This window comes from Pan troglodytes, chromosome 8 (genome assembly GCF_028858775.2).
Source record: "Pan troglodytes isolate AG18354 chromosome 8, NHGRI_mPanTro3-v2.0_pri, whole genome shotgun sequence".
In the NCBI taxonomy this organism is placed as follows: domain Eukaryota; kingdom Metazoa; phylum Chordata; class Mammalia; order Primates; family Hominidae; genus Pan; species Pan troglodytes.
This window is the reverse complement of record NC_072406.2, coordinates 139217349-139242577: the sequence shown is the minus strand read 5'-3', so window position 1 is coordinate 139242577 and position 25229 is coordinate 139217349. Positions and strand designations below refer to the sequence as shown.

The 25229-nt window shown below is 45.0% G+C and overlaps 1 protein-coding gene across 7 annotated transcripts in view; it reads right to left on the bottom strand.

Moving 5' to 3' along the window:
• DOCK1 (dedicator of cytokinesis 1) overlaps positions 1–25229 on the bottom strand; it is a 585238-nt gene that overhangs the window by 368901 nt on the left and 191108 nt on the right. For all 7 annotated transcript variants that reach the window (XM_054659991.2, XM_054659996.2, XM_063782260.1 and 4 more), the window contains 2 exons: positions 10701–10771; positions 6653–6759 (listed from right to left, as the gene is read on the bottom strand). In XM_054659991.2, the coding sequence (XP_054515966.1) occupies positions 6653–6759; positions 10701–10771 (178 nt within the window). The remainder of the gene's footprint in view (positions 1–6652; positions 6760–10700; positions 10772–25229) is intronic.

The following is a 25229-nucleotide window of genomic DNA, read 5'->3' as shown; positions in this document are numbered from 1 at the left end:
GAGGGATGAAAAAGGTGCAGTATTACAGATAAAAAGTTTTCTCAAGGCATGAAAGAAACAGAAGAGAAAATGATGTTTACATTCCACCATTATTTAAAAGAATCAGTCTTCAGGGTTCACAGCTGGTACCGTTCATCAGAAGTCATCAGCACAACTATCTAATTAAAGTACTGCAGAATGCTGTATGAGTGGTACATTAAGTGACTGTGGCAAAACTGACCCCAACCCCAATTTTTCCTTCTGTACAACATCTGTCAAGTTAACAAAACTACTGCAGAGTAGCTCCAGGTTTAGGATCCCTTTCGATATATTTCTATTTTCCACAACAGTAAAGCTCAAGAGATTTTATTTTGGTTTTTTTAATCAAAAATGCTTTTATCAAAACATTAAGAAGGTATATTATGGGTCTGTTTCAAACATGCAACTTTTCTATACTTTAAGGCATAATAAGTTTATTAATAGGGTAATTTTTTGAGATATAAATTTCTATCATGGATCAAATCACAGTGATAATAGTGTAGAAATCTGACTTCAATATTTCCTAATAGCTAGTCCCAATAAGTGTCTGGGACTTTGCCCTCAGATTTCAAAGGGCTGCTGTAACTAATGTTTCCACCATTAAAAAGGAGAGTTTTACTCTGCTTGATAACTAGAAGAATCATTCACCTTGAAAATAATAAGGAAAATAATTTAAACTTACCAGGCTTACACTTTCAAGAAGCTCAAAAATGGAAGCAAATGAAGTTTGAAAAGACTCATGAACACTGTCTACAAGGAGCCTGTTTGCTATAGTGAAGGGAGGAGCCCCAGGACGGCCAGGGTATGAGGCAATGGCCTCTTTCCCATTCCTACTCACTGCCAGAGTCCAACCACCAGAAAAACAACAAACGGACAAACAGAAAACTACACAGAGCAGGCTTACAGAAAAGCAACCTATCTAGAGTATCCAACTATTTGCAAGACCAAAAAGGGGTAGCCTTACCACTAAAATTTACTCTCAAAGTCTCATACTCCCATCCAAAACAAACTAAGTGAGGACAAAATGATAAGTACACAGTAAGCTCCAAAGAAAACCTGTCTATTGCTTTGGCCACTATAGAAATGGGAATATGGAAAAATTACATCTTGCAAAGCAAATAAGTGACCCAGTGTTCATTGAAACAAGCTTCCCAAAGCTGTCAGATTCAGAAAGGGGCCAGTGGGTGAGAGAACATGTTCCAGGAGGACTCTCACCTCCACTCAAAGGCTTCTTACAAGTATAGCCAATGCTCTTTACTAACTTAAAAGTCAATGTCAGCTCAGCTTGATTCATTTTATTCCAATTTCTATAACATTAATGTTACACAATTTTGTGAGCTTAAATCCTAAACGCCAGTGTTCTAGTGTTTAATTACACTAAAACTTTTCGTTTCTATAAGATTTAAGCTTTAATTTTCACAGCTTTTGTCAGCTATGTGGGCAACAATATAATCACATGGAAACAAAGCTACAAATGCACAAATGATGAAGCTTTGACTTTTCCTTCTCTTTGTATCTATCTTGCTTTGAAAATCTGCTCACTCCACACCACAGATTATATGCAAGAGTCATCTTTTGGTGAAGCATGTAATCTATCAACCAGCTTTCAAGTAGTCAAGTCACATGGCGAGACAAAGCTTAAAGCCATCACAGCCTATTGACTCTCACGCACACTGCCCATTCACTGACTCACACACGGTATGCTAACGCATCACAGGCCCACTACCTCAGCAAAGGGCCAGGGGTGGGAACATCCAAGGTGGATGCCTCATCAGCATGGGGATCAGCTCCTCTGCACAACCTCTTCTTAGGAACACTGTTTGCCCTCTGTATTACCACCATACATTTAAAATGACAAAAAATGGAATGCTGTGATGGCAGAGATTTGCCTCAAAATATCTGGGGGACGGGCATATAGATAAAAAAAAGATGGACTGGCCGGGCGCGGTGGCTCATGCCTGTAACCCCAGCACTATGGGAGGCTGAGGAGGGTGGATCACGAGGTCAAGAGATCAAGACCATCCTGGCCAACATGGTGAAACCGCGTCTCTACTGAAAATACAAAAATTAGCTGAGTGTAGTGGCATGCGCCTGTAGTACCAGCTACTCAGGAGGCTGAGGCAGGAGAATCGCTTGAACCCGGGAGGCACAGGTTGCAGTGAGCCAAGTTCGCGCCACTGCACTCCAGCCTGACAACAAAGCAAGACTCCATCTCAAAAAAAAGAAAAAAAAAAGGATCATGATAATTTGTGGAGCTGAGTGATGAGTACACTGGCGTGCATTACTCTCTTCTCTCTGCCCTACTGTAATTTGAAATTTTCCATAGTTTTAGCCAAAAGGTATAGCCAAAAGGTATCTTGAATGCACAGATCTGAACTGCACCCCCCCTCCTATTTCCAGAAAACAGAGGACTGATTAGATCAGATGCAAATAGAAGAGCATCTTGATTTTATAAAACTGCTCAGAGAAGACTCTTCACACCTCAAGTCTCTCACTCTTCTCCCTCTCCCTTTTCTCCTGACGTTACTCCTCCTCTAAGACCCCTCCTTTCTCCCCTATGATCAATTCACTCAAAGCTAAGACAAGGAAAGATTGCCAATTTCCCCATGTGAATCCAAACCTTCACCTCCCTTCAATCAAGTCAACTACACATGTGTGTAGCTGGTCCTGCTTCTTTCTCTGTACTGCCTCCTGGTTAGGAATACCCATAAGCATTTCATTCATTCAATAAATATCCATTACCGGCATGCTGAAGCCAGGCATGCGCTAGGTACCAGCAGAAGAGCAAAATCTAGATGAACAAGGCCCAGCTTGGAAAGCTCTCATCCTATGGAAGGCCTACAAATAAGCAAGTAAGAAATACAATGATTCCACATGGGGAGCATGGCATGAGGAGCCATGAGGTGGCAGGTAGGGGGGTATTTTAAGCAGGGCAATCACAGGCCTCTTGGAAGAAATACTCTGTGATGGTTAATTTTAAATGCCAAATGACGGCACCACGGATGCCCAGAGAGCTGGCTGAACATTATTTCTGAGTGTGTCTGTAAGGATGTTTCCAGCAGACATTAGCATTGGGATTGGGGGACTGAGTCAAGCACGTCCACCCTGCAGAGTGTGGGTGGCCATCATCTAATCCTTGAGGGCCTGGATAGAACAGAAGGGCAGAGGAAGGCTGAATGCTCTGTGAGCAAATGGCCACAGTGACGCAGGCCTGGTGTCCTCATTCAGGCCAGTCCCACATGGACTGGACCACACAGAGCTGTCTTGCTTTGACAAGCCCACAGACGTGCCTCCTATGAAGCCCAACAAACTCAGGATGCACCTACGGTTTCCATGTTCTCCAAGAGAGAGAAATGGGGAAAACAAGGCCAGAAACAACCAAGGCACTGTAAGGCCTGGCCTACTGGGACCCAGACCTGGCAACGAAAGGCTTTTCTGCAGAGGAACAACACCAGTTTCAGAATTCACTGCCAGCCTCTTGCAAACAGATCTACTTGTCATTATATCAGGCGGAGATAAAAAGAAATGTTTTAGTGCAAAGCAACCAGTGGGTCTCTTTCAGTGAGTAAGGCAACACACAAGCTGAGAAGCAAAGACTTGGGAATCTCACTTCACCCAGGGAGCCCCCACGAAGGAGCCTGGAGGACACATACAGTGACACATTCTGAACACATCCTCCAGAGGATGTTTACTAAGGGCAAGTGCATCCAGTGGCACATGCAGCTAAATCCAGTTATACCAAGTTCTAGAAATCTGAACACAAAGAGAGTTCATTTGACTAATTCCACTGGGATCAGGAAACAGGACAAAAACAACCACATTTGTACAAATTAACAAGAAACAGGAAAAAAGCATGAAAATCAGATTCAACATGTCTCATCAGAAAACAGTTTGGCTTTAAATTGTTATACCAAAGGTGGCACAGAATATTTTGCAAAAGTAATGACATCTTTTGTAAGAATGGACCAACTGGAAGATTTCTGGTGATAAATCTCTCCTGACCAGGAGGTAAGATGTCTGTTGGCTGCTTTGAACAAGCAGAGAGCTTGCAGATGAGAAAAACTGAGGTTGTTTTAAGAAAAATGCTTAAAACTCAAAGACAGTAAATGGGACCATTTTCACATTGGCCAAAGCATTCCGAAATGCTTCTAGGCAACCACTAAGCATTTAGAAGTACATTTGAGCTGCCAATTACGGCTTAGACAACTTCTACTGATGGGGCAATTCTGGAGCTGCTTGTAAGACACGAAGCTTCGGGCTAATTTTGGTTCATTTAGCCCACAATAATTTGGGATTCATATATTTCATACAATCTCATTTACTACATTGGGTACAACTTGCTTATACTAAGATCAAAATCCTAATTCCGTACTTAAAAAGACGATAGCAGGTTAATTATTTCAAAATATTACATTACCTGGTAATTCCATATTAAACAAAGCTAAGCATTTATTCACATCCTGCATACTTCCAAAACAGGGCTTCAGGCTAAGATAAAAGGCTTAGAGAACAAGAATGAAACAGAAATGGGGCATAGGAAAGAGGGACAGAACACAATTACAAACACCTAAGCTAACAAAATCATCGAATATAAACAGTAAGTTTCCTTCAAGCTTTCTACGACCTGAAAAAATGAGCAAGTTTTAATAGAGGAAAAAATATCTGGGGTCAGGCTCGGTGGCTCACGCCTGTAATCCCAGCACTTTGGGAGGCCAAGGCGGGTGGATCATTTGAGGTCAGTAGTTTGAGACCAGCCTGACCAACATGGTGAAACCCCATCTCTACTAAAAATACAGAAATTAGCTAGGCATGGTGGTGGGTGCCTATAATCCCAGCTACTCAGGAGGCTGAGGCAGGAGAATCATTTGAACCCAGGAGGCAGAGGTTGCAGTGAGCTGAGATTGTGCCATTGCACTCCAGCCTCGGCAACAGCTCAGGACTACGTCTCAAAAAAAAAAAAAAAAAAAAAAATCTAATTGAATCTTTCATGGCTTACATCCTTATTCAAAGAAACTAAATGACATACAGAACAAAGTTTTGCAACAGAAATTTAAAAATATATGTAAATATATCCTGAAGAAGATCTTCGTTAAATCAACACTTAAGAAAAATCAAGCACAATTCATCGACAATTTACAACAATTGTTATTCATGGACGGTTGACACTCATTGACAGCTGTTAATTTGATGAAGATACTGATGACGGTAGTGCTGGTGATGCAGTATGTCGCTGTGTGTGTCTTGGCATTGAATGGTTAGGAGCATCAGTAACCCACCTAATAAGACCCAGATATAAAATTTTCGGAGGATTTTACTTGCTGTGGTACAAAGCTTATTCACTATAGGAGGAAACCCTGAAACAGGGTGCCTGGCCATCACCTCTATCATCAGCCTTTCCTTAAGCCCGCTAGAGTACCCAAGTCTTGGAAAACACCTGGTGAGTGGGCAATTCAGTTTCCAGTGAGAAACTGAAATATGGACAGTCAGGAATAATAGCTCAATGGAGAGTCATGTGCTTTGAGTCCCAGACCATGGTGAGAACTGACTTTCTTTTATGAAAGTAAGAAATGGTTTCTGACTAAAGAGAGAGGTCTACATGGAGGGGCTGCAGAAAGCCACCCACTTCTTGGTTTGATGTGTTTTTTTCTAGAGAAGAACACTCTCACCTAAATGAAGTCAACATTTTCTTTCAATATTAGCCTTAGCAATAAGTGTACACTCTGGTGCATTTTATAAGGTTAAGCCAAGAAAGAAGATTAAAATTCGCATCCCAGAAGGCACAAAGGACCAAGCCACACACAGAGTGTGTTCCAAACCCAGCCAGTAACTTAACAGGGACATCCCAAGTCTGGGATCCGTGAAAGCACAGGGGAACTGAGAACAACACCAAGAATGCGGACAACAGAAAATGAATGGAGCAGCCAAATGTCCAGGCACAAATGGAATCGAATAAATCCATGCTTCTCAGTCAGAATGTCACTCAACAGACTTCACATTTGCCTCCAATAAATGAGGAAGTTTGTGGAATTATGCAGAGGTTTTAAGCTTTCAATGAAACTGCTTGACAAGGGTAAAATATTAATTCAATCTGTCCAAATAGAAAGAAAATGATTACTAAAAAGGGCAGGGAGATAACATAGGGAAATATAAAGTGTTCTGCAGGATAAATGAGTTGAAGAATCATTGAAATTCTTATTACTTTGAGTAGGATTTGAAGAAATGCTGTCAAAGAATGCTGTCAAAGTTCAGAATAAGATAAAACCATTACTTTCAGATTTAAAGAAAACTCGAATTCTTTTCCTTGCAATCATCACAATGGAGCGAAGTGATTGCCTCCCCAGGACAGACAATCACATATCTTAAAGGCTACAATGTATGCTGATTACCCTAGGACTTTGGTGTATACCTAAATTACAAACTACGAGCTTTTGCCTTCATTTCTCAATGATCTATTACCTGCACTACATGTCAATTGCCCTTCTGTTGTAAGGGCTAAATCTTCCTGTCTTGTAATACAGCAGTTTTAATTGGTTGCAGCCTCTACTCCTTTTGTCAAGAGGAGGCAATTCAGAGGGTCAATGTCTTCAGAAAATAAATAACAGGACAAGTGAATAATTCTTGGGGTTCCACTCACCATGCTGTGTGAAGAGGTCACTGTGGACGATTTCGATCAAGCAGTAGAGTTTCTGGATGGTCAGCAAGCCCATGGGAACATTGAGGATGAATTCAGTAAACATTTTGCTGTGCAGAAAAACACAAGGGAAATAATTTTGAGACACACAGCAAAAGGATCCAATGTTGTTACAATACTGAGATATAAGGTCATCACATGGTCATTAATGTCACCAGTATGTTCAACACAGCCTCTCATGCACTATGGGGTCAATAACTCATTCCAAGAAATGATGTTTTGACAGTGTTCATTTTCACTTCACAATCACTAACATGCCTCTAATCCAAAAGACAGACAATAACAAGTGTTGGTAAAGATATAATGAAATGAGAACAGTCACACCAAGCTGGTGGGAAGGTAACACAGCACAGCCACTTTGGAAAACAATTAGGCATTTCCTCAAAATGTTAAACATAGTCACCATCCACTTCCAGGCATATACCACCTCCCCGAGAAAAAATGAAAACATATATCCACACAACAATTTGTCCATGAATCCAAGTGGCATTGTTCATTATACTGAAAAAGTAAAAACAACATGAAGTCCATCAGTTAATGAATGGATTAACAAAATGCAGTATATCCACACAATTCATTTCCAAAAAGAAGGAGGCACTGATGCTAAAACATGGAGAAACCTTGAAAACTTAATGCTAAGTAGAAGAAGCCAGTACAGAGGCCACATGTTGTATGATTCCAGCTCTGTAAAATGCCCAGAAAACACAAATGTGTAGAGAGAGAAAAGAGATTCGGGGTTACCTGGGCTAGGAAGAAAAATGACTAGAAATGGACACCGGGATCTTGCTGGGGTTATAAAAATGTTCTAAAATTGGACTCTGGTGATCACTGCACATCTTCGTAAATATACTAAAAACCACTGAATTGAACCGTCTACAATAGGTGACTTTATCGTTTGTAAATAATACCACAATAAAGCAATTTTTTAAAAATACACTTTTACAAAAGGCTAACAGACCTATGAAGAAATTTTAGAAGAGCCCTTGTTAGTAACTATATAAACACAAATTAAAATGGGCAGATACGGTTTCACCAGTCATACTGGCAAGGTTCTATAAAATGGTAATTCCCAGTACCAGCAATATTTTGGGAAAACAGACACCAACATATACTGGTAGAATGTTGGTTTTACCTTCTGGAGTGGGGCGACTAGATAAAATCTACTGAAAATCCTTTAAGAAAATGCAAAACCAAGTAATGCCATTTCTCTTTTTCTCCTAATGATATAAAATAGGAGCAGAAACTACAATTAAGCTACAGGAAATTTTATCCTAGCATTTTATATATATTTTTTTAAAAACTTGAATACAACTCAACAGCCATCAGGTAGCACAGTACTAGAGGCCTGTTCTTTGTATTCAAAAAGCCCGGGTTGGCCTTGAACCACTGCCATTTACCAGCTGAATTATCATGGACAAGTTATTGAGGATAAAATTAGACTAACAATAGAACCTATGTCATACCATTGTTGTAAAGATTAATGGACTAATACAAGTGCTTTGTGCAAAACCTATTTTACATGGTGAAAGCACATAATAGATGCTGCGTCTATTGTTGCTGCTTAAAGATAGGCCAGCATGGGATGGAATTGGCATGAAAGTTACTAACAATGATGATGCAGAAGATGCCCTCGTGGCATGGGAGAGGAAGATGTCTTAAGTGCAGGAGCTGATCACAAAGAATGGTGACTTTTCTTTTTTTCATTTTTGAGACAGAGTCTTGCCCTGTCACCCAGGCTGGAGTACAATGCCGCGATCCAGGCTCACTGCAATTTCTGCCTCTGGGTTCAAACAATTCTCCTGCCTCAGCCTCCTGAGTAGCTGGGATTACAGGCACCGCCATCATGCCCAGCTAATTTTTTGTATCTTTAGTGGAGATGGAGTTTCACCATGCTGGCCAGGTTGGTCTCGAATTCCTGACCTCATGATCTGTCCCTCTCGGCCTCCCAAAGTGCTGGGATTACAGGCGTGAGTCACCATGCCTAACCAAAAAATGGTGACTTTTTTAAGTGTGTGTGTACATATGTATGTAAGGGATCCAGCACTTTCTGATTCTCTTGGGTAGCGGACTTAAGTTTGAGTTACCCTCTTCTGTCATCTCTTCTGTTTATTAAAACATGAACCAATTTTCTAAATAGAAACAAATATGTATGTGATTTTCAATGTCATTTTTAAAAATCAGTGTAACAGGCATTGAGGAGGAACACAGGGATGCACAAATCTCAGAGAGGCCAGCAGCAGCCTGCATCGGCCCTGGCAAGGCAGGTCTTCCTAGGACCTCCAAGCACACGGCTCAACCACAAACTGTGAGCGTCAATGATACCCTCCATCGGTGAGGGGCTAATTTGTGCGTACAGTGAGGACAGGCCCAGCTCAAGCGCAAACTGAGAGTATCGACGATACCCCTCCGTGGGTGCGGAGCTGATCTGTGTGCACCATGAGACAGGCCTAGAGTATGGCCACAGCCCACACCAGTTGCAGCTTTCTCTGCTTCCTCTCAGTTTTTCAAGACCTGAGCTACTAAAATATGAGAGAGCCCTGGAAGCACCTGCACGGGGAGGGGGGTTGTTAAAACCAAATGACCAGGCCCCACTGTGCAGTTTCTAATTCAGAAGGTCTGGGGAGGAAGCCAAAGTTTGGCTTTCTCTAACAAGTTCCCAAGGGCTACCGGAGCTGCCATTTTGGGGCCCGCTCTTGGAGAAGCATGTGCCAAGGAGAGGACTCTACAGCGTGCCAGGTGGGCAGACACCGCCCGTGAGCCTGTGTGTTTCTCCTTTTCTCATGTAGGGCCTGCTAAGCTTATGACCAGCACTGTTGGTGCCCTGGGAGCAGAAAATAAATGTTTCCCTGCAGGACACTAAATCCTAGGGAACATCAGATTCACAATGATTCGTGGGGGACAGCGCCTCCCAGAGAGCCTCTCGCCCTTCAATTCCAGGGCACGAGTGACCTATGGTAGACATAAAGTACAGGAGGGATAATCATTTTTGATTCAGTTTCACCGCTCAGTGGACAGATGGCCCTTTACTAATATTTAGGAGGGCTTCACTGGCCGGTAAAAAATGGTGTCTTCACCCACAGGTAGTTTATTGTGTCAAATCAAAACCAAAACAAAAAGTAGTTGAGGATTGTGCTATTGAATGTCTGGGGTTTAAACGACTGTGCATCCCTGGGGTGGGAGCAGTGGCACACGTCGGTAATTCCAGTGCTTTGAAGGCAGAAGCGGGAGGGGCGCTTGAGGCCAGGAGTTTCAAGCTGCAGTGAGCTATGATCGCACCACTGCACTACAGCCTGGGCAACAGAGTGAGACCCCTATCTCTTAAAAAATAAATTAAAAAGGCTGTGTATCCCATTTGCTCCCAATGGCACTTTCAGAATGCAGTGATACCAACAGATTAGGAAACAAACAGCGCACCTGGCCACTGAGAGGAGGCAAGTTAGGGAGAGAAAAGGAAGGATTTGGTGTCCAATCTCACTCCTTGGTCTGAAAGCCCAGTGACCAGCTTTCTCAAAGTTTGTTTGTGGGGTTTTCTAAAAATTATTTTCTTAGTAACTTCTGAGTCTTCTGCTTGAGGCTCAGGGCCCCTCCCAAAGAGGAGTTGCCTCTATTACAGAAGCAGGAGCCGGCGCAGGAATATTAAAGCTCCTATGTCAGGATTTTTAGGTGCTGAAAACAAGAGCAAAACCAACAACCACATACTGAAATTCAAACCTCAAAGTATGCAAAATGCCAAATGGACATTATATACCAATTAGACTGTAAACAATCTTCTTTAAAAATATTGTCATAGTTGACTGGTGATCCCTTTTCCACATAATGTCATGATTATCAAAGAGTCACAGACACCACCAGCAACACATGTTCCAGAATGATCCAGGGCACTGACATATGGAGACATGAGGCAGAACCCTGAGCATCCCATAAACTAAGCACACTGAGAAGGAGGTCACACACGGCACGTGACAAGCATTCGCCTGGGCTGCATACTTACCTGAGCTCTTTGGGATCAAACACCAATTTCACATCGTTGACGATCGTTGGTAAGTATTTCAGTGCTGCCCCCTGCAAATCAAGAAACAAGAAGGCTGAGCAGCATGCAGGTTAGGGAGTGTTCATACCAATTTGTAATCCTTATGAGAAGAACCGCAGAAATACTGAGAAGAGAAAGATCACTTCCAGATGAGGGGCTGACGGCTAACACAATGAAAATAGAGCAAAGAACAAAAGTCATCAGGCGCAGTGGCTCACACCTGTAATCCCAGCACTTTGGGAGGCTGAGGCAGGCAGATCGCTTCAGCTCAGGAGTTCGAGACCAGCCTGGGTAACATGGCGAAATTCCACCTTTACAAAAATATACAAAAAAAATTAGCCAGGCATTGGTGGCTTGCACCTGTAGTCCCAGCTATTCAGGAGGCTGAGGCAGGAGAATCACTTGAGCCCAGGAAGTAGAGGTTGCAGTGAGCCGTGTTCACAGCATGGCAATCCAGCCCCGGCAACAGAGCAAGATCCTGTCTCAAAAAAGAAAATGAATCTCTAACCTACAAAGAATGCTCAAAGAATGCTAACTTCTTACAGGTTGTCTTGACACATAATAAAATTATTATTAACAGAAGCCAACACTTATCACCTGTGGCCTAAGTGCCTATACTGTGTGCTAAGCATGCATGTGATTTTCTCCTTTTACCCCTGCAGAGCTCTGTGAGGTTAAAGCAAAATGAAGACCTGTCCCTCTCAGAATAATCCTCTTCCATTAAATTCACTTCAACTCTTCTACATTCAATGATTAAAGTCAACTGTCTTTGTTCCATTCCAAAAATGTTTTCCTGTATATCTGCATATATTTTAATTATGAATCATTTTGTTCTTTAGTAATGTATCTTCTAGAAAACAAACACCCTCAAAAAACAGAGTAATGATATTAATGATGGATCCTGTCATGCTACACACTGTGCTAGGACCCTGGTATATTTGATCTTTAATTCTTACAGACCTCCTGTATTAGTCCATTTTCATCCTACTATGAAGAAATACCTGAGACTGGGTAATTTATAAAGGAAAGAGGTTTAATGGGCTCACAGTTCCACATGGCTGGGAAGGCCTCATAATCATGGTGGAAGGTGAAGGAGGAGCAAAAGCACATCTTACATGGCAGCAGGCAACAAAGTTTGTGCAAGGGAATTGCACCTTATAAAACCATCAGATCTCAGGAGGCTTATTCACCATCATGAGAACGGCACAGGAAAAACCTGCTGCTCATGATTCAATTACCTCCCACAGGTCCCCTCCCACAACACATGGGTATTATCAGAACTACAATTCAAGATGAGATTTGGGTGGGGACACAGCCAAACCATATCACCTCCTATTAGAAGGTAGCTGAGTTTAGGAAGGAGGAAAAAACCGACAATGGAGACATTAATTACTTTGTCCCTGTTCACAAAGCTAGTACTGAACTACACCAGAATTAAATTCAGTCAGGGGAAAGTCAGACCCTGAGTCCCTTTGCTCTCTTCTGTTGGGAAAAGTTGCTAGATTTTAAGTGATCTGACTCTGGCTCTGCCACCTTCTACCTGTGTCTTTAAGTAAGAGGGAAAATAACATTCACGCCAGATACTTCAAGGAATTGCAATAAAGCTCGAAATCAAATTGGAAAATGAATAGGGTAACACTTTGAACACTGGAAAATACTACGCAATTACAGAAACAATTTTTACAATTGTTCTCCAAAAGCAAGTAGGCAGAAACTCACTTCAGAAGTATTCCCCTGAACATATACAGACGGTTGATGGATTTGTAACAAAGGTACAGAGTACCATGAGCAAATAAATAAACTTCATGCCCTCCTCTCTCACACTGTACAAAACTCAACTTTAAATAGATCACCGATCTTAAATGTAGAACTTCAAAAACTGTAAAACTTTTGGAAGAAAATACATGAGAGTTTGGGCTAAGCAAAGATTTCTTAGATATGATACAAATAGCACATTGTGTAAAAGAAAAAATTGATAAATTGGACTTCATCAAAATAAAGAATTTCTGCTCTTTGAAAGGTACTACTGAGATAACAGAAGATGAACTACACAGGGAGAAAATGACTGGAGATCATATATCTGCTAAAGATTAGTACACAGAATACATAAAGAACCCTTAAAACTCAATAATGAGAAAACAATCTTCCCCTCCCTGCAAAATGGGCAAAAGAGATGAAGAGGCAATTCTCCAAAGAAGATAGATGGATGGCAAATAAGTACTTGAAAATACACTCAGCACCATTACTCATCAGGGAAATGCAAATTAAAATGACAATAAGATACAAGCAACATCTATAAGAATCATGAAAACAAAACAGAATTCCTACAACATGCTCTTTGTATAACACTGCTAGTCTGAATGCAAAAATAGTTCAGCAACTTTAGAAGAGAGTTCAGCCGTTTCTCATAGGTAAACATTCATAATCCGTAGCACCCAGCCATTGTACTCCTGGCCACCTCCTCAAATGAAGTGAAAACCTACATTCACAAAAACTGAAGGCATCCTCATAAGGTTAACAAGAACTCTGGACAGCAATACAGTGATAATTAAGCACGGAACAGGCTGCAATTCAGCCCACTTACTCATAATCCAAAGTCACGCAGCACTAGATACTGGTCATCTGCATCCCCAACGTTCCTGCAGATAGGATTTCTGACATTAGAATCATAAGTCTTTTGTTTAAGAATTGCTTAAGGTGTTTCTCAGATCCTGAATTCCAGGGAAACTGCTGCTGCCAACTGGTTTGAAAACCCCCGACAGAGGAAAGGAATCAGCAATGCAATGCAGTTTCTTCATCTCCCTGTCCCTTCACCCCACGCTCTTCAACCCACTTAGGCCTGCTCCAAAAACCTTAACAATACCTAGCCCCAAACTCCTGCAGCAGACAATATGAGGTTTCCTCCTTCTCCTGTTTTGGTGATCCTAGGATTAAAAACTCTTTCTCTGCTGCAACCCAGAGTCGCAGCACATTGACTTGGCACGTACATGGGACAGCAAACCTATGACGGTTACGAAACCCTTATGTGGACGTCTCTAGCAGCTTTATGTGTAATCTCCAAACACTAGAAACAACCCAAATGTCCCTTCAAGAGGGGAATTCATACAACGGAACTCGACGCAGTAACAAGAAGCACCAACCACTGTTACCTAGAACACAGATGCACGTGAACGACACAGTGATAAATAAAACAAGACATATGCAAGAGGCTGCATCCCATGTGACTCAATTTTCATAACATTCTAGAAAAGGCAAAACTACAGAAATGGAGAGCATGTCAGTGGCTGGTGGGGAGGCGGGCAGGGGAATACAGGGGGCTCAGGGGCCCTCCCGTGGGATGAATGCATTATGCCTTTGTCAAAACTGGCAGAGCTGTACATTAAAAAAGAGTAAATTTTACTGTATGTAAATTGTACCTTTTTTTTGAGACTGAGTTTCACTCTTCCGCCTGGGCTGGAGTGCAGTGGCACAATCTTGGCTCACTACAACTTCCACCCCCCGGGTTCACGTGATTCTTCTGCCTCAGTCTCCTGAATAGCTGGGAGTACAGGTGCCCGCCACCACACCCGGCTAATTTTTGTATTTTTAGTAGAGACGAGGTTTCACCATGTTGGCCAGGCTGGTCAACACCCAAACCAAACTCCTGACCTCAAGTGATCCACCCACCTCGGCCTCCCAAAGTGCTGGGATTACAGGTGTGAGCCACTGTGTCCAGCCTATACCTTAATTTTTTAAGTGACTAAGAATATATTACCTGGGAATATTTCCATAGCTATCTGGGATGGGAAATGACTGAAAGAATGGCGGGCTGGTGTCTCAACTCTGGTGCACAGGTCAAGTCATTTCAAGTGAGTTCATGTTGCCTCATCTATGACATAAGTATTCTGCACCTGTCAGACAAGTTTCTAGGTGCTGGGCTCTATGGACACATTACATCCCCATGGCAGCCTGATGAAGGAGGCCTATTACTATCCCCTTTCACGGAGGAGACAGTGGAGACATGCGAAAGTGAAGTCTTTGGCCCAGATCAGCACTGCTGGGATTTGGGGTTGGTCTGTGCAGCCCCAAAGCTAATTTTGCAAAACCGCCACACTTCAACTTCACCAAAAATAGAGTAGAGGATAAAGCAACTTTAGCCCCATAAATCTCCACTCCAGAACGATCCACGCTGTTGTTCACCTCAGCGTTTGCCCTGTCCTTCAAGGCCCACCAGATCCCAACCGTCTGCTTTGGGATGCAACTTTTCAAAAGAGCACTAAATAGTAATAAGTTCATTCTGATTTCAAATGTTCTGCTTCCACAACCTCAGTGTTGCTTTGAAAAAAAACAGAAAACATTTATTGTGACATTTAATAGCCAGCGTTCACACAGGCTGATTGCTCAGTCTCCCGGTCTCTCGTTTCGCTTGCGAACGCCCAGAGGGTGAGGCACGAACTGGCTTCATGCATTTTATACTGTGCCCAGCAAAGCATCAACCGCCTGTAGCAAGTTCATAAATACCATTTCACCAGGGTGAATCGGCCACAAACAAGACAGGCCTTTATGGCCCACCTGCCGCTGGCTCCCCTTGGGCTGCCGGACGCTGTGTGAATCGGGACCGACAGACCGCCAAGCGGGGCGAAGGCTCCCAAAGTCTTCCCTGCCGTGGTCTTCCCGAGCTCCTAGCATCAAAAATGTCATGATGACACCCTCAGAGAAGGGGTTGTGCCCCCTGAGGCGGGGACATGGAATGCCAGTGATCCCAAAATGCTGATTAAACCAGAATTCTGCTTAACTGACCAAGATGATTTTGTGTCTTTCGGTAAAAGAGGTTTAGCAAGAACTGGGAGGAACCCGCATCTGCTATCAGTCCTGGGTGACAGAACAAAAGACAGGACAGAGAGAACGGAATTCAGAAGAAACATGAGGAGAGGCGCATCTTACACTGTGGGTCCACCTGTTCTCCTGAAGGGCCGGGTTTCCTCTCCTTCTCCACTCTCCCCCGTGGCTGACTCAGTCTTTCTTTGCTCTTCTCAAGCCTGACCCCCACCCCTCCCATCTCATGTCACCACCTCCTTCAGAGAAAAACAAAAGCCACCACAAGAAAGGAACTCGCTAAGCTTCCAACCACCCAAACCAAACACAAGACTCCAGCTCCCAGCCTCTGCCCCTGCCTTGGGTTTTCGGGGCACCCGCCTGCCCTGTGGGGCTCCAACCTCTTCCCCTGCTGTCTGCTCAAGGCCCTCCTGCCCTTTGTCCTCTCTCTCTCCTCAGAGCCTTCAGTTCTCACCCCTCTGCCTCCTGCTTTCTATAATGAAGCCCACACCAGCCTCTCACCCGGAAAAGCAGCCCCAGGCCCTGCGAGCCTCTGCTCCATCAGACAATACCCCACAGTGTGGGCAAGGCCCGCGTCCACTTCCCACACGACCCCTCCTCACTCCCACTGCAGCCTGACTCCGGCCCGCACCACAGCTCTGTTCCTGCCAAGGCCACGATGACTTCAGGCTGTTCTCAAGTGGCCTTTCTGATGACACTTTGGCCACCTCACCTCTGGGGCACGCGTGGCCCTCACTCCCAGGGTGGCCGCCTGCCTCTCCACCCTCCTTGCAGCTCCCTGCGCGGGGCCCTGCTCCCCCAGCCCCTTGCCTGTGGGTTCCTCGGGGTCCCTCCACATATCCCCCAAGGGACCTCACCTCCTGCCATGCCAATGAGTCCCAATTCTGATCCATCTCCAGGGCTCCCCGTCCTCCTGAGCCCAACACCCACACCCCACACCCACTGGGGTCCACCCTGGCTGACCCTAGACATTGCAAACTCCCCCTGCCTTGGTGGAAGCCACCGCTGCCTCACCTTCGCTAGGGATTCCAGTGCCAGGCGCTGCACCGCCAAGCCCCAGCTGCACGCCACAGGCCTGGGCATCACACCGGGTGTTCTCTCTTCCTCACAGCCCCCTTCTAGGCAGTGACACAGCCCTCGGTTCAGGCTGTTAACTCTCCCCGGGATAAACAGCACCTGGGCTGCACGGCTACTGCCTCCCATTGGCTTTGCTGCCACAGCCTCCTACCCACCCTCCCTGCCTCCACGCTGACCCCTCAAGGACACTCCTCACTGGGCAGCCAAAGCGGCCTTCTGAAAATGCAAATGGAATTTAGATACTGTGGCAACGTCCCCTGCTCATGGGACACAGGGAACCTACCCCACACCCATGGAGGGCCATGGGCTCTGGCCCCACCACCCCAGACTCACCCTTGGTACCTGCAGGACTCTCTCCCACCAAACCAAGCCTCTTCCAGTTTCCCAGGTGGGCCAGGCCCCTCTGCCAGCTCAGAGGCTTGAGCACATGCTATTCCCTCTTCTGGAGTCACTGCTCTGCCGCCCCACCCAAGTCCACCCCAAACACACAGTTAGACTCTGGTACCCCTCAGTCCTTAGCTTAGACATCATTTCGTCCAGGACACACAGGTGCCAGGTTAGGAATCAGATATGGTTTGGATGTGTGTCCTCTCCATCTCTCATGCTGAAACGTGATCCCCAGTGTTGGAGGTGGGGACAGTGGGAGGTGTCTGGGTCATAGGGGAGGGTTTCAGACGAATGGCTTGATACCTTCCTCGCAGTAACCAGTGAGTTCCCGCTCTATTCGTTCCCGTGAGAGCTGGCGGTTTAAGACAATGGCACCTCCCTGCGCTCTCTCTTGTTCCCTCTCTTGCCATGTGACACGCCTGCTCCCCCTTCACCTTCTGTCATGAGCAGAAGCTTCCGGAAGCCCTCACCAGAAGCAGATGACTGCACCATGCTTCCTGTGCACCCTGCAGAACCGGGGCCAAAATAAACCTCTTTTCTCTATAAGTTACCCAGGCTTGGGTATCCTTTATAGCAACGCAAAATAGATGAATACAGCATCTAGAGACATTCCTATTTGGACTGCAATGGAAGGTCAATTTGTCCGTATTCCCCATAGACAATAAGCTCCTCACAGGTAAGGACAGAGCCTATTTCAGTCTGCTTTGTCTCCTTCCGTCCTCACAGAGGACATTGGGCAGTCGACCCTCCATGACTCCCAAACTGACTGCAAACTTCATATACAGTCGTGACCTCTTTATTTTCAAGAAGCATTCCTCTCTCTGCATTCAGCCACAGAAATCACCTCCTTAACTAAGGGAAAAAGTTGTCTTCCCCATCCAGTTTGATTAGCCAGACAAGGACAGGATGCAAAGGGAACTCAGATTCCTTTCTACCACAGGCTCTGGCTTTCCTTGGCAGGAGGGTTCCATTATCCACTATTGTAAGAGCCACACCTAGCTTGATTCATTTCTAATATTGGTTATTTGTCCAGAGTTTCAAGTGTTTTGGATTCTGCTTGTGCTTGCAGGAAAAACCTTCAGTTTCCTCTGTGGAGTCTGGCTACTTCACTAAATTCAGGTCTCTTTCGAGTGGAAACAGCTCCTGCCTCAATAGCTTGTCAAGACACAGAGCACCCGACAGACGAAGCAGGGGACACCTGCCCTGTGGATAGATGGTGCTGCGTGGAATCTTATCTGCCAAAAGACACCTCCAAAAATAAAAATCTATGAATGCATGTGGGGGACCCCAACAAGCACCATCAAAGGAAGGCAGCGCCATGGTGGACGAGGTCAGGGCTCTGGGGCACTGTCCGGGCTCCTCCACCACTCGCTGTGTGAATTTGGGAAGGTAGCATTTCCTATCGGGCTTCTCATGGGCAAAACAGTGGTGATCAACAGCGCCTGCCTCAAGGGGCTGTGGGAGAATGGAACGATGTGTTGTGCATGTGATAAGCTCGACTCATTGCTCCTGCTCAACAGACGTTGGCCACGGCTACCACCAGCAGTGGCGGCAGGACAGCGTGTGGACCCATGCACGTGTTGACACGGAAAACCTCCTCAGCGTGCACATCTCTCAAACCTGAATCTTCATTCGGTGCAAACTTCCATTTGTAAAGTGCCATCTTCATTGTGGCAAATATTGAGTAGAATCAGTTCCCAAATCACAAAAAAGATCAGGGTGATAGAAATTGAGGACATTACCCAAGAATGATCAATAAATACTTAAAAAAAAAAAAAAAGAAAAAAAGAAATTGAGGACATTGAAGACTTTTCCTGTTTTTGTTTGCCTTTTGTTATTTTTGTAAATCAGTGAAGATCTTTATTTAAATAAAACTGTGCTCAGAATGTGCAAAGCTATTTTGAATTGTGGGTGAGAGGCCAGGATGCCAGTCCCTCAGCAGGTATCTGCTCCACGGTGCCTCCCAGGCACCGGCAAGGTTCCCTGCAGCAGAGCGGGATAATCACTAATCAGTTCACTGGGGGTGAGGGACGAAAGTGGGAAGCAGGACAAAGTCCGTGGGATGTCCCCAAAAGACAGAGCTGAGTTTGGAGTGAGGCCCACTTATGCTCCCCGACCCCAGAGGTATGAACCATGGACCATGAAACTGTACGAATACACCATTATGGCCTGGCCCAGCCAAGAACAGAGAAGAGTACTCTATACACAATTTAGAGGAAGTCACTGATTTTAGCTTTCTTTACTCTTCGCCTGTTCATTAAGTTATAAGTGAACTTACCAAATAAATGTTTGCTATTTAAGCAAGTAATTTCTTCAGATTTTATTTTAAACTTAGGTAAAATAACTTAATGGCAGTTTAAGTCCTGGCTTATGTTATTCTATCAACTTGGTAAAGCTTTCGTCTGTCCACCAGTGGGGGGACGGTCTGATTCTACCAGCATTTAGTCCTTGGACCAATCAACACATGTGCAGGACCCACTGACACACCAAGAACACATACCTGGGTCCCATGCACACTCAGGCATGAGAGAGGCTTAAGGAGAAACTGAAATTACCACCAAATGCATAAGGGCTCCCAACCATTCATTGAGCACTGATGGAAAGCCAGCAAGCCACAGAAAGATAACACAAACAAAATCAGAGAGAATCACAGCCGGTGGTAAAACTATTTCTATTTATATTAAGACAGGCAGGCTGCTGAGTGTCCCTCTTAAGATTTGGTTCACCTCTTAACATCCAGGCAATCAGGAACTCATCGTATTCAGCAATCACAACTCTTGGGAGGGAAACTGAGATCAAAACTGAACCAAAAGGACAAGAACACACTGAAACCAAAGCTTTAGAGGGAAAAGAAGAAACAGGAAAGGACAGAAGATGCTAAAAGTTTTCTAATTGCTGAAATACTTCAGGTTAAAGAAATAAAATAATTTTTTTTTCTCCTTTCTGAGACAGAGTCTCACTCTGTTGCCCAGGCTGGAGTGTAATGGTGTAATCTTGGCTCACTGCAACCTCCACCTCCCAGGTTCAAGCAATTCTCCTGTCTCAGCCTCCTGAGTAGCTAGAATTACAGGTGTGTGCCACCATGCCCGGCTAATTTTTGTATTTTTAGTAGAGACGGGGTTTCACCATGTTGGCCAGGCTGGTCTTGAACTCCTGACCTCGTGATCCACCTGTCTTGGCCTCCCAAAGTGCTGGGATTACAGGGGTGAGCCACCATGCCCGGCCCAGAAATAAATTTTATACTTGTCTCTAAGCAAATGTAATTGTCCCAGATCTCATGAGAATGCAAACTTAATCCAAACTGAAAAATAAAACAATAAATGCACTTTCCATCTAGCATCAGCTTAAGGTTGTAAGTGTCTCTCTGGCTAAAAATATTACTGATGATGATGATTAATAGACGCTATTTTAGAATAAAGTTCAGGCTACATTATTCAGTATAATTATTTTAATTAAATCCATTAGCATATCTTTATATAAGATTAGAAGAGCTATGGGTGATACAAAATAAGTTTTTCTTGAATAATGTATGAAGCAATTATTAATTTACATATTTCTCAAGAAAACGCATATTAAAATGATTCCACTTGGAGGTTTTGAGCTAAAATATATATGGTCCACAAATCCTCCTTTTAGACAAGTGTTCTGTCTTTGGAAGATTTGGGGAAGAGCCAAACAGCCTCCGGAAAAACAGATAAACTTGATAGGGGAAAATGCACCAAGACCAGTTCTGCCAATTGGTGCCCCTGGACCCACTCTGCGGACTTGATAAAACAGGACGGATGGCTGGACGTGAGGGTCAGAGGCGGCTGAAGAAAGGAAATCCACAGCACTTTGAAGACACTCAAGGAGGCATCTCTATGGTGTGTGTGACAGCAGCCCAGAACAAAAAGAAAGACGATGGCAACAATTGCTTCAATCCCTTATATCTTATTAAATTACGACTGCCTACATCTTATGTATTTTAAATCCAAAAATACTTTTTTGTAATCAATTCTCTTTGTAATCAGCTTCCTTAAAGCTGATTCTGATTTTTCAGATAGCATTCCCCATCTCTACCACCAATGCTTCGGTTCACTCAATCCCAAATGTCAATTTAGCGCCTGAGGGACATTGTTCCCACAAGTATCTGCGTGCTTCTGTATCACAAAGCCCAAACTGAAAAAAGTACAAACTTCCTGAGATTCTTCAGTGAATCCAGTTCAACTTCCTACACAAATCAATTTGTTATGCCTTCCTTGAAGCATATCGATGATGAGGAACGGGTCTCCTGGGTTTCTCAGGGAGAGGGATATTGATACTGTCTTCACTGTGCAGGACTGCTCTCAGCATCTCTGGATCCTGTCCATTAATTGCTCACACACACACACACACACACACACACACACGCACACAGAGCTTCCTGGCCCACGTGGTTGTGTCACAGATGGGTGCCTGGCAGACAAAATCCCTCGGCCTTTGGGTCAGCCCAGCAAGAGCTGGGCCATGGCTCCTCTCTGGCCACAGGTAGCTGTGCCGTGCAGCAATGACCGTTTTCTCTGCCTTCAGCCTTGGCTAAGTAAATCCCCTGCACTTCTCTCCCATATCCCTTCTCTAACAGTAGTCAGAATCACTGTTCAAATGAGCAACCGAAGCCTGCACCTCACTCATCCTTATTTCCCCAAAGCTAGGCACATAGGAGAACAGAAGAAAATGTGGTCAAGGATGGAATAATCTATAAAAGAACAGGAAGGGTCAGAGTAGAAGCCACCAGGACTCAGGGTGTCAGGATAGGGCTACAGTGATGCCTTGCAGATGACTAGCTAGGAAGCAGAAACCACGTAGCAAAAAGCACGAGGCAAGAAAAAGAGAAAGACTTAGCCAACCTCAGCACAGACGCAAGAACACCCTCTTCTGCTCTCTGCTCTGGAGCCGGGGTGCTCTCCCTAACCTCCCACAATCCACTTGCCAGGAATTAAGTCATTCTAAATAGGAGCATTACCGTAATCTAGGCAAGAACAAATTTGAATTAAATTACTGAAGTATTCTTTTTGTTTTTTTCACTTGATACCAGCACAGTCATCTAGCTAAAGTGGCTCATGGAGAGGGCAGAGATCCTTGGAAGAGGCCTCCATAGACCCCAAATTGGTGAAAATTGGTCACCTGTCTAGACAGCTTCCAGGAGGCAAAGCGTGACTTCCAAATGATGGAGACTTTCTGAAAAACACTTAAAATTCAAAAGTCGACAGACAGGAAAATGGTCCAGTTCCACAGTATCTTAAGGGTCTGAACTGCAGCAAAATAGTTTTGCAAACAGTGAGTGGGGAATGAAGCACATCACACTTGTGTTTTATTCATGGTCTGAATAATCTGACAAAATGGAGCCTTTCGGGAACAGAAGTGGGTAGAAGATAAGTGTGTGCAGGACAGCAGAGGAAGAAAGATGCAGGAACGAGGCAAAATCGCGCAGAACATTCTGCCTGTCCAGTGTGCACCCGTCCACCCTCAACCACCCTCCAGCTGCCTCGCTGTCCCAGGCTCTAGCCCACCCTACCAATACTCAGACTCACTGCCATCGAGGATGGCCAGGGTACACAGACACTCACAGGTAGAGGGAGCGGGACAGGGGAAGGGAAGGCTTTGGGGTAGAGCAAAAAGTGAATGCAGAGTGGAGCTCAAGCCCCTGGCTCCCCATCCGCAGGCATACCCTTTCCACTCCCATATGCAGTGCATGGAATTGTGACCCTGCCAAAAAAAAGTTCAAGACCTAACCCCTGTAACATCATTTAAATATCTGTCCCCTCCAAAATTCAAGTTGAAATTTAATTGACATTGACATTGTAACAGTTATTAAGATGTGGGATTTTTTGTTTGTTTTTCTGTTTTTGAGACAGGTTCTCACTCCGAGCCCAGGCTGGAGTGCTGCGGAATGATCACAACTCACTGCAGCCTCTACCTCCTGGGGACAAGTGATCCGCCCACCTCAGCCTCCCACGTAGCTGGGACTACAGGCAGGCAAAGAGGAAGGAACTTTAGGAATAATGTGATTAGGCCATGAGGACTCAGCCACATAGGGAGGATTGGGTCATTGTAAAAGGGAGAGTTTGGCACCCTCTCATCCTCTCTCACCCTCTCATCCTCTCTCACGCTCTCACCTTCTGCCATGGGATGACCAGGCAAGAAGGCCCTTAATGCTAGCACCTTGACCTTGGACTTGCCAGCCTCCAGAACTGCAAGCCAGTAAACTGCTGTTCATTATAAATTACTCAGGCATTTTACCGAGTCTCAGGTATTTTGTTACAGCAGCACAAAATGGACTAGGACATTCTGGTGCCTGTGAATACAAATGAACTTAGAAACAGAATCTTTGCATATAAACTCCAATTAGAATTACAGTGGGCCCTAAATCCAATGATGACTATCTTTATAAGAAAAAAAAAAAAGGCCATGGGTGCGATGGCTCACACCTGTAATCCCAGCACTTTGGAAGGCTGAGGCAGGAGGATCGCTTGAGCTCAGCAGTTCAAGACCAGCCAAGGCAACATAGCAAAACCCAGTCTCTACCAAAAATACAAAATATTAGGTGGGCGCAATGGCACGCATCTGTGATCCCAGCTACTTGGGAGGCTGAGGTAGGACGATTACTTGACCCTGGAAGGTGGAGGTTTGCAGTAAGCTGAGATCATGCCACTGCACTCCAGCCTGGATGCCTGTGGTCCCAGCTACTCGGGAGGCTGAGGTAGGAGGATTACTTGAGCCTGGAAGGTGGAAGTTGCAGTGAGCCGAGATCACGCCACTACACTTTAGCCGGGATGACAGAGCGAGACCCTGTCTCCAAAGAAAAAAAAAAAAAAAAGAAAGAAAAGAAAGAAAAAGGAGAGGGAGATTCAGATGCAAAGCTGCACACACCACAGGAAGGCAGAGGCAGACACGAGCATGATGTAGCCACAAACCACAGCACATCGAGGGCTGCCAGCAGCCCTGGACGCTGGAAGAGACCAGGAAGGATTCTGCCCTACAGCCTTCTAGAGCCTTCAGAGAGGGCACGGCCCTGGTGATGCCTTGCTCTTGGACTTCTGGCCTCCAGAACAATGAGAGAACACACTGATGTTGTTTGAAGCCCCTCGTTTGTATTGTTTGTGACAGCAGCCCTGAGGGACGAATACATCACCCCACCCCATGAGACACTTAAAGCAAGGATTCTCCCATGACCTGGGGAAAGACTAGGATTTGCTTCCATTTTCATTCTGTTTCTGACCAATACCTTTGGAAACTGTAATAAAAATGAATGTCTGCCGGGCGTGGTGGCTCACACCTGTAATCCCAGCACCCTGGGAGACTGAGGCAGGCGGATCACTTGAAGTCAGGAGTTCGAGATTAGCCTGGCAACATGATGAAACCCTGTCTCTATTAAAAATACAAAAAAATTATCCAGGCGTGGTGGTGGGTACCTGTAGTCCCAGCTACTTGGGAGGCTGAGGTAGGAGAACTGATCGATCCTCAGTCTCAAAAAAAAAAAGAAGCCTAGAAAACCAAAAAGCCACTTGGATGACAGAGCAGCATGGGATGTCAAGGTTCCTCAACTTTTCCTCCCAGTGTCTGTCCTCTTCTCGCCATGGAGAAGCAATCGGACCCACGTGTGGCACAACCCTCACTCTCCTGCCCTGAGTGGCACAGAGGGCGGCTGGTGCCAGGCCCGTGCTGGGCACACAGGGAGGCTGGGGCCCTGTGGCGGGAGCGATGCCTTGCTGAGTGATGACAGAGCCAGGACTACAACTACACCTTTCCAGGAACAAATCCTGACCTCTCCTCCCCGATCCAGCTCATCCTCCTCCGTGCACTGGGCACCTTCTCAGCTCCCAGCACTACTGCTGTGGCCACTCCTGTGTCTACGGTCCAGCCAGACCTGACCAGCAGAACTTTCCGCAGTGATGGGACTATTCTACAGCAGCTCTGGCCAGTACAGTCGCCACAGGGCACAGGTGTCCATCAGGCACTTGAAATACAGGTAGGGTGACTGAGAAATGGAACATCTAGCTGTATTTTATTTGAATTTCAATAGGGCAGTACAAATCTAGACGATGTACTATGGCAGCATCCCTAAGTCTGCTCTTTTTATCCTGAAATTCATCCCGGCCCTCAGGTTTCCCGGTACCAACTTGTCATGCTTTCTCCCAGAGGATGTATTTCTCCCTGCAAGCATGAATGGACCCCCACAGGGCAGGGGTCTAC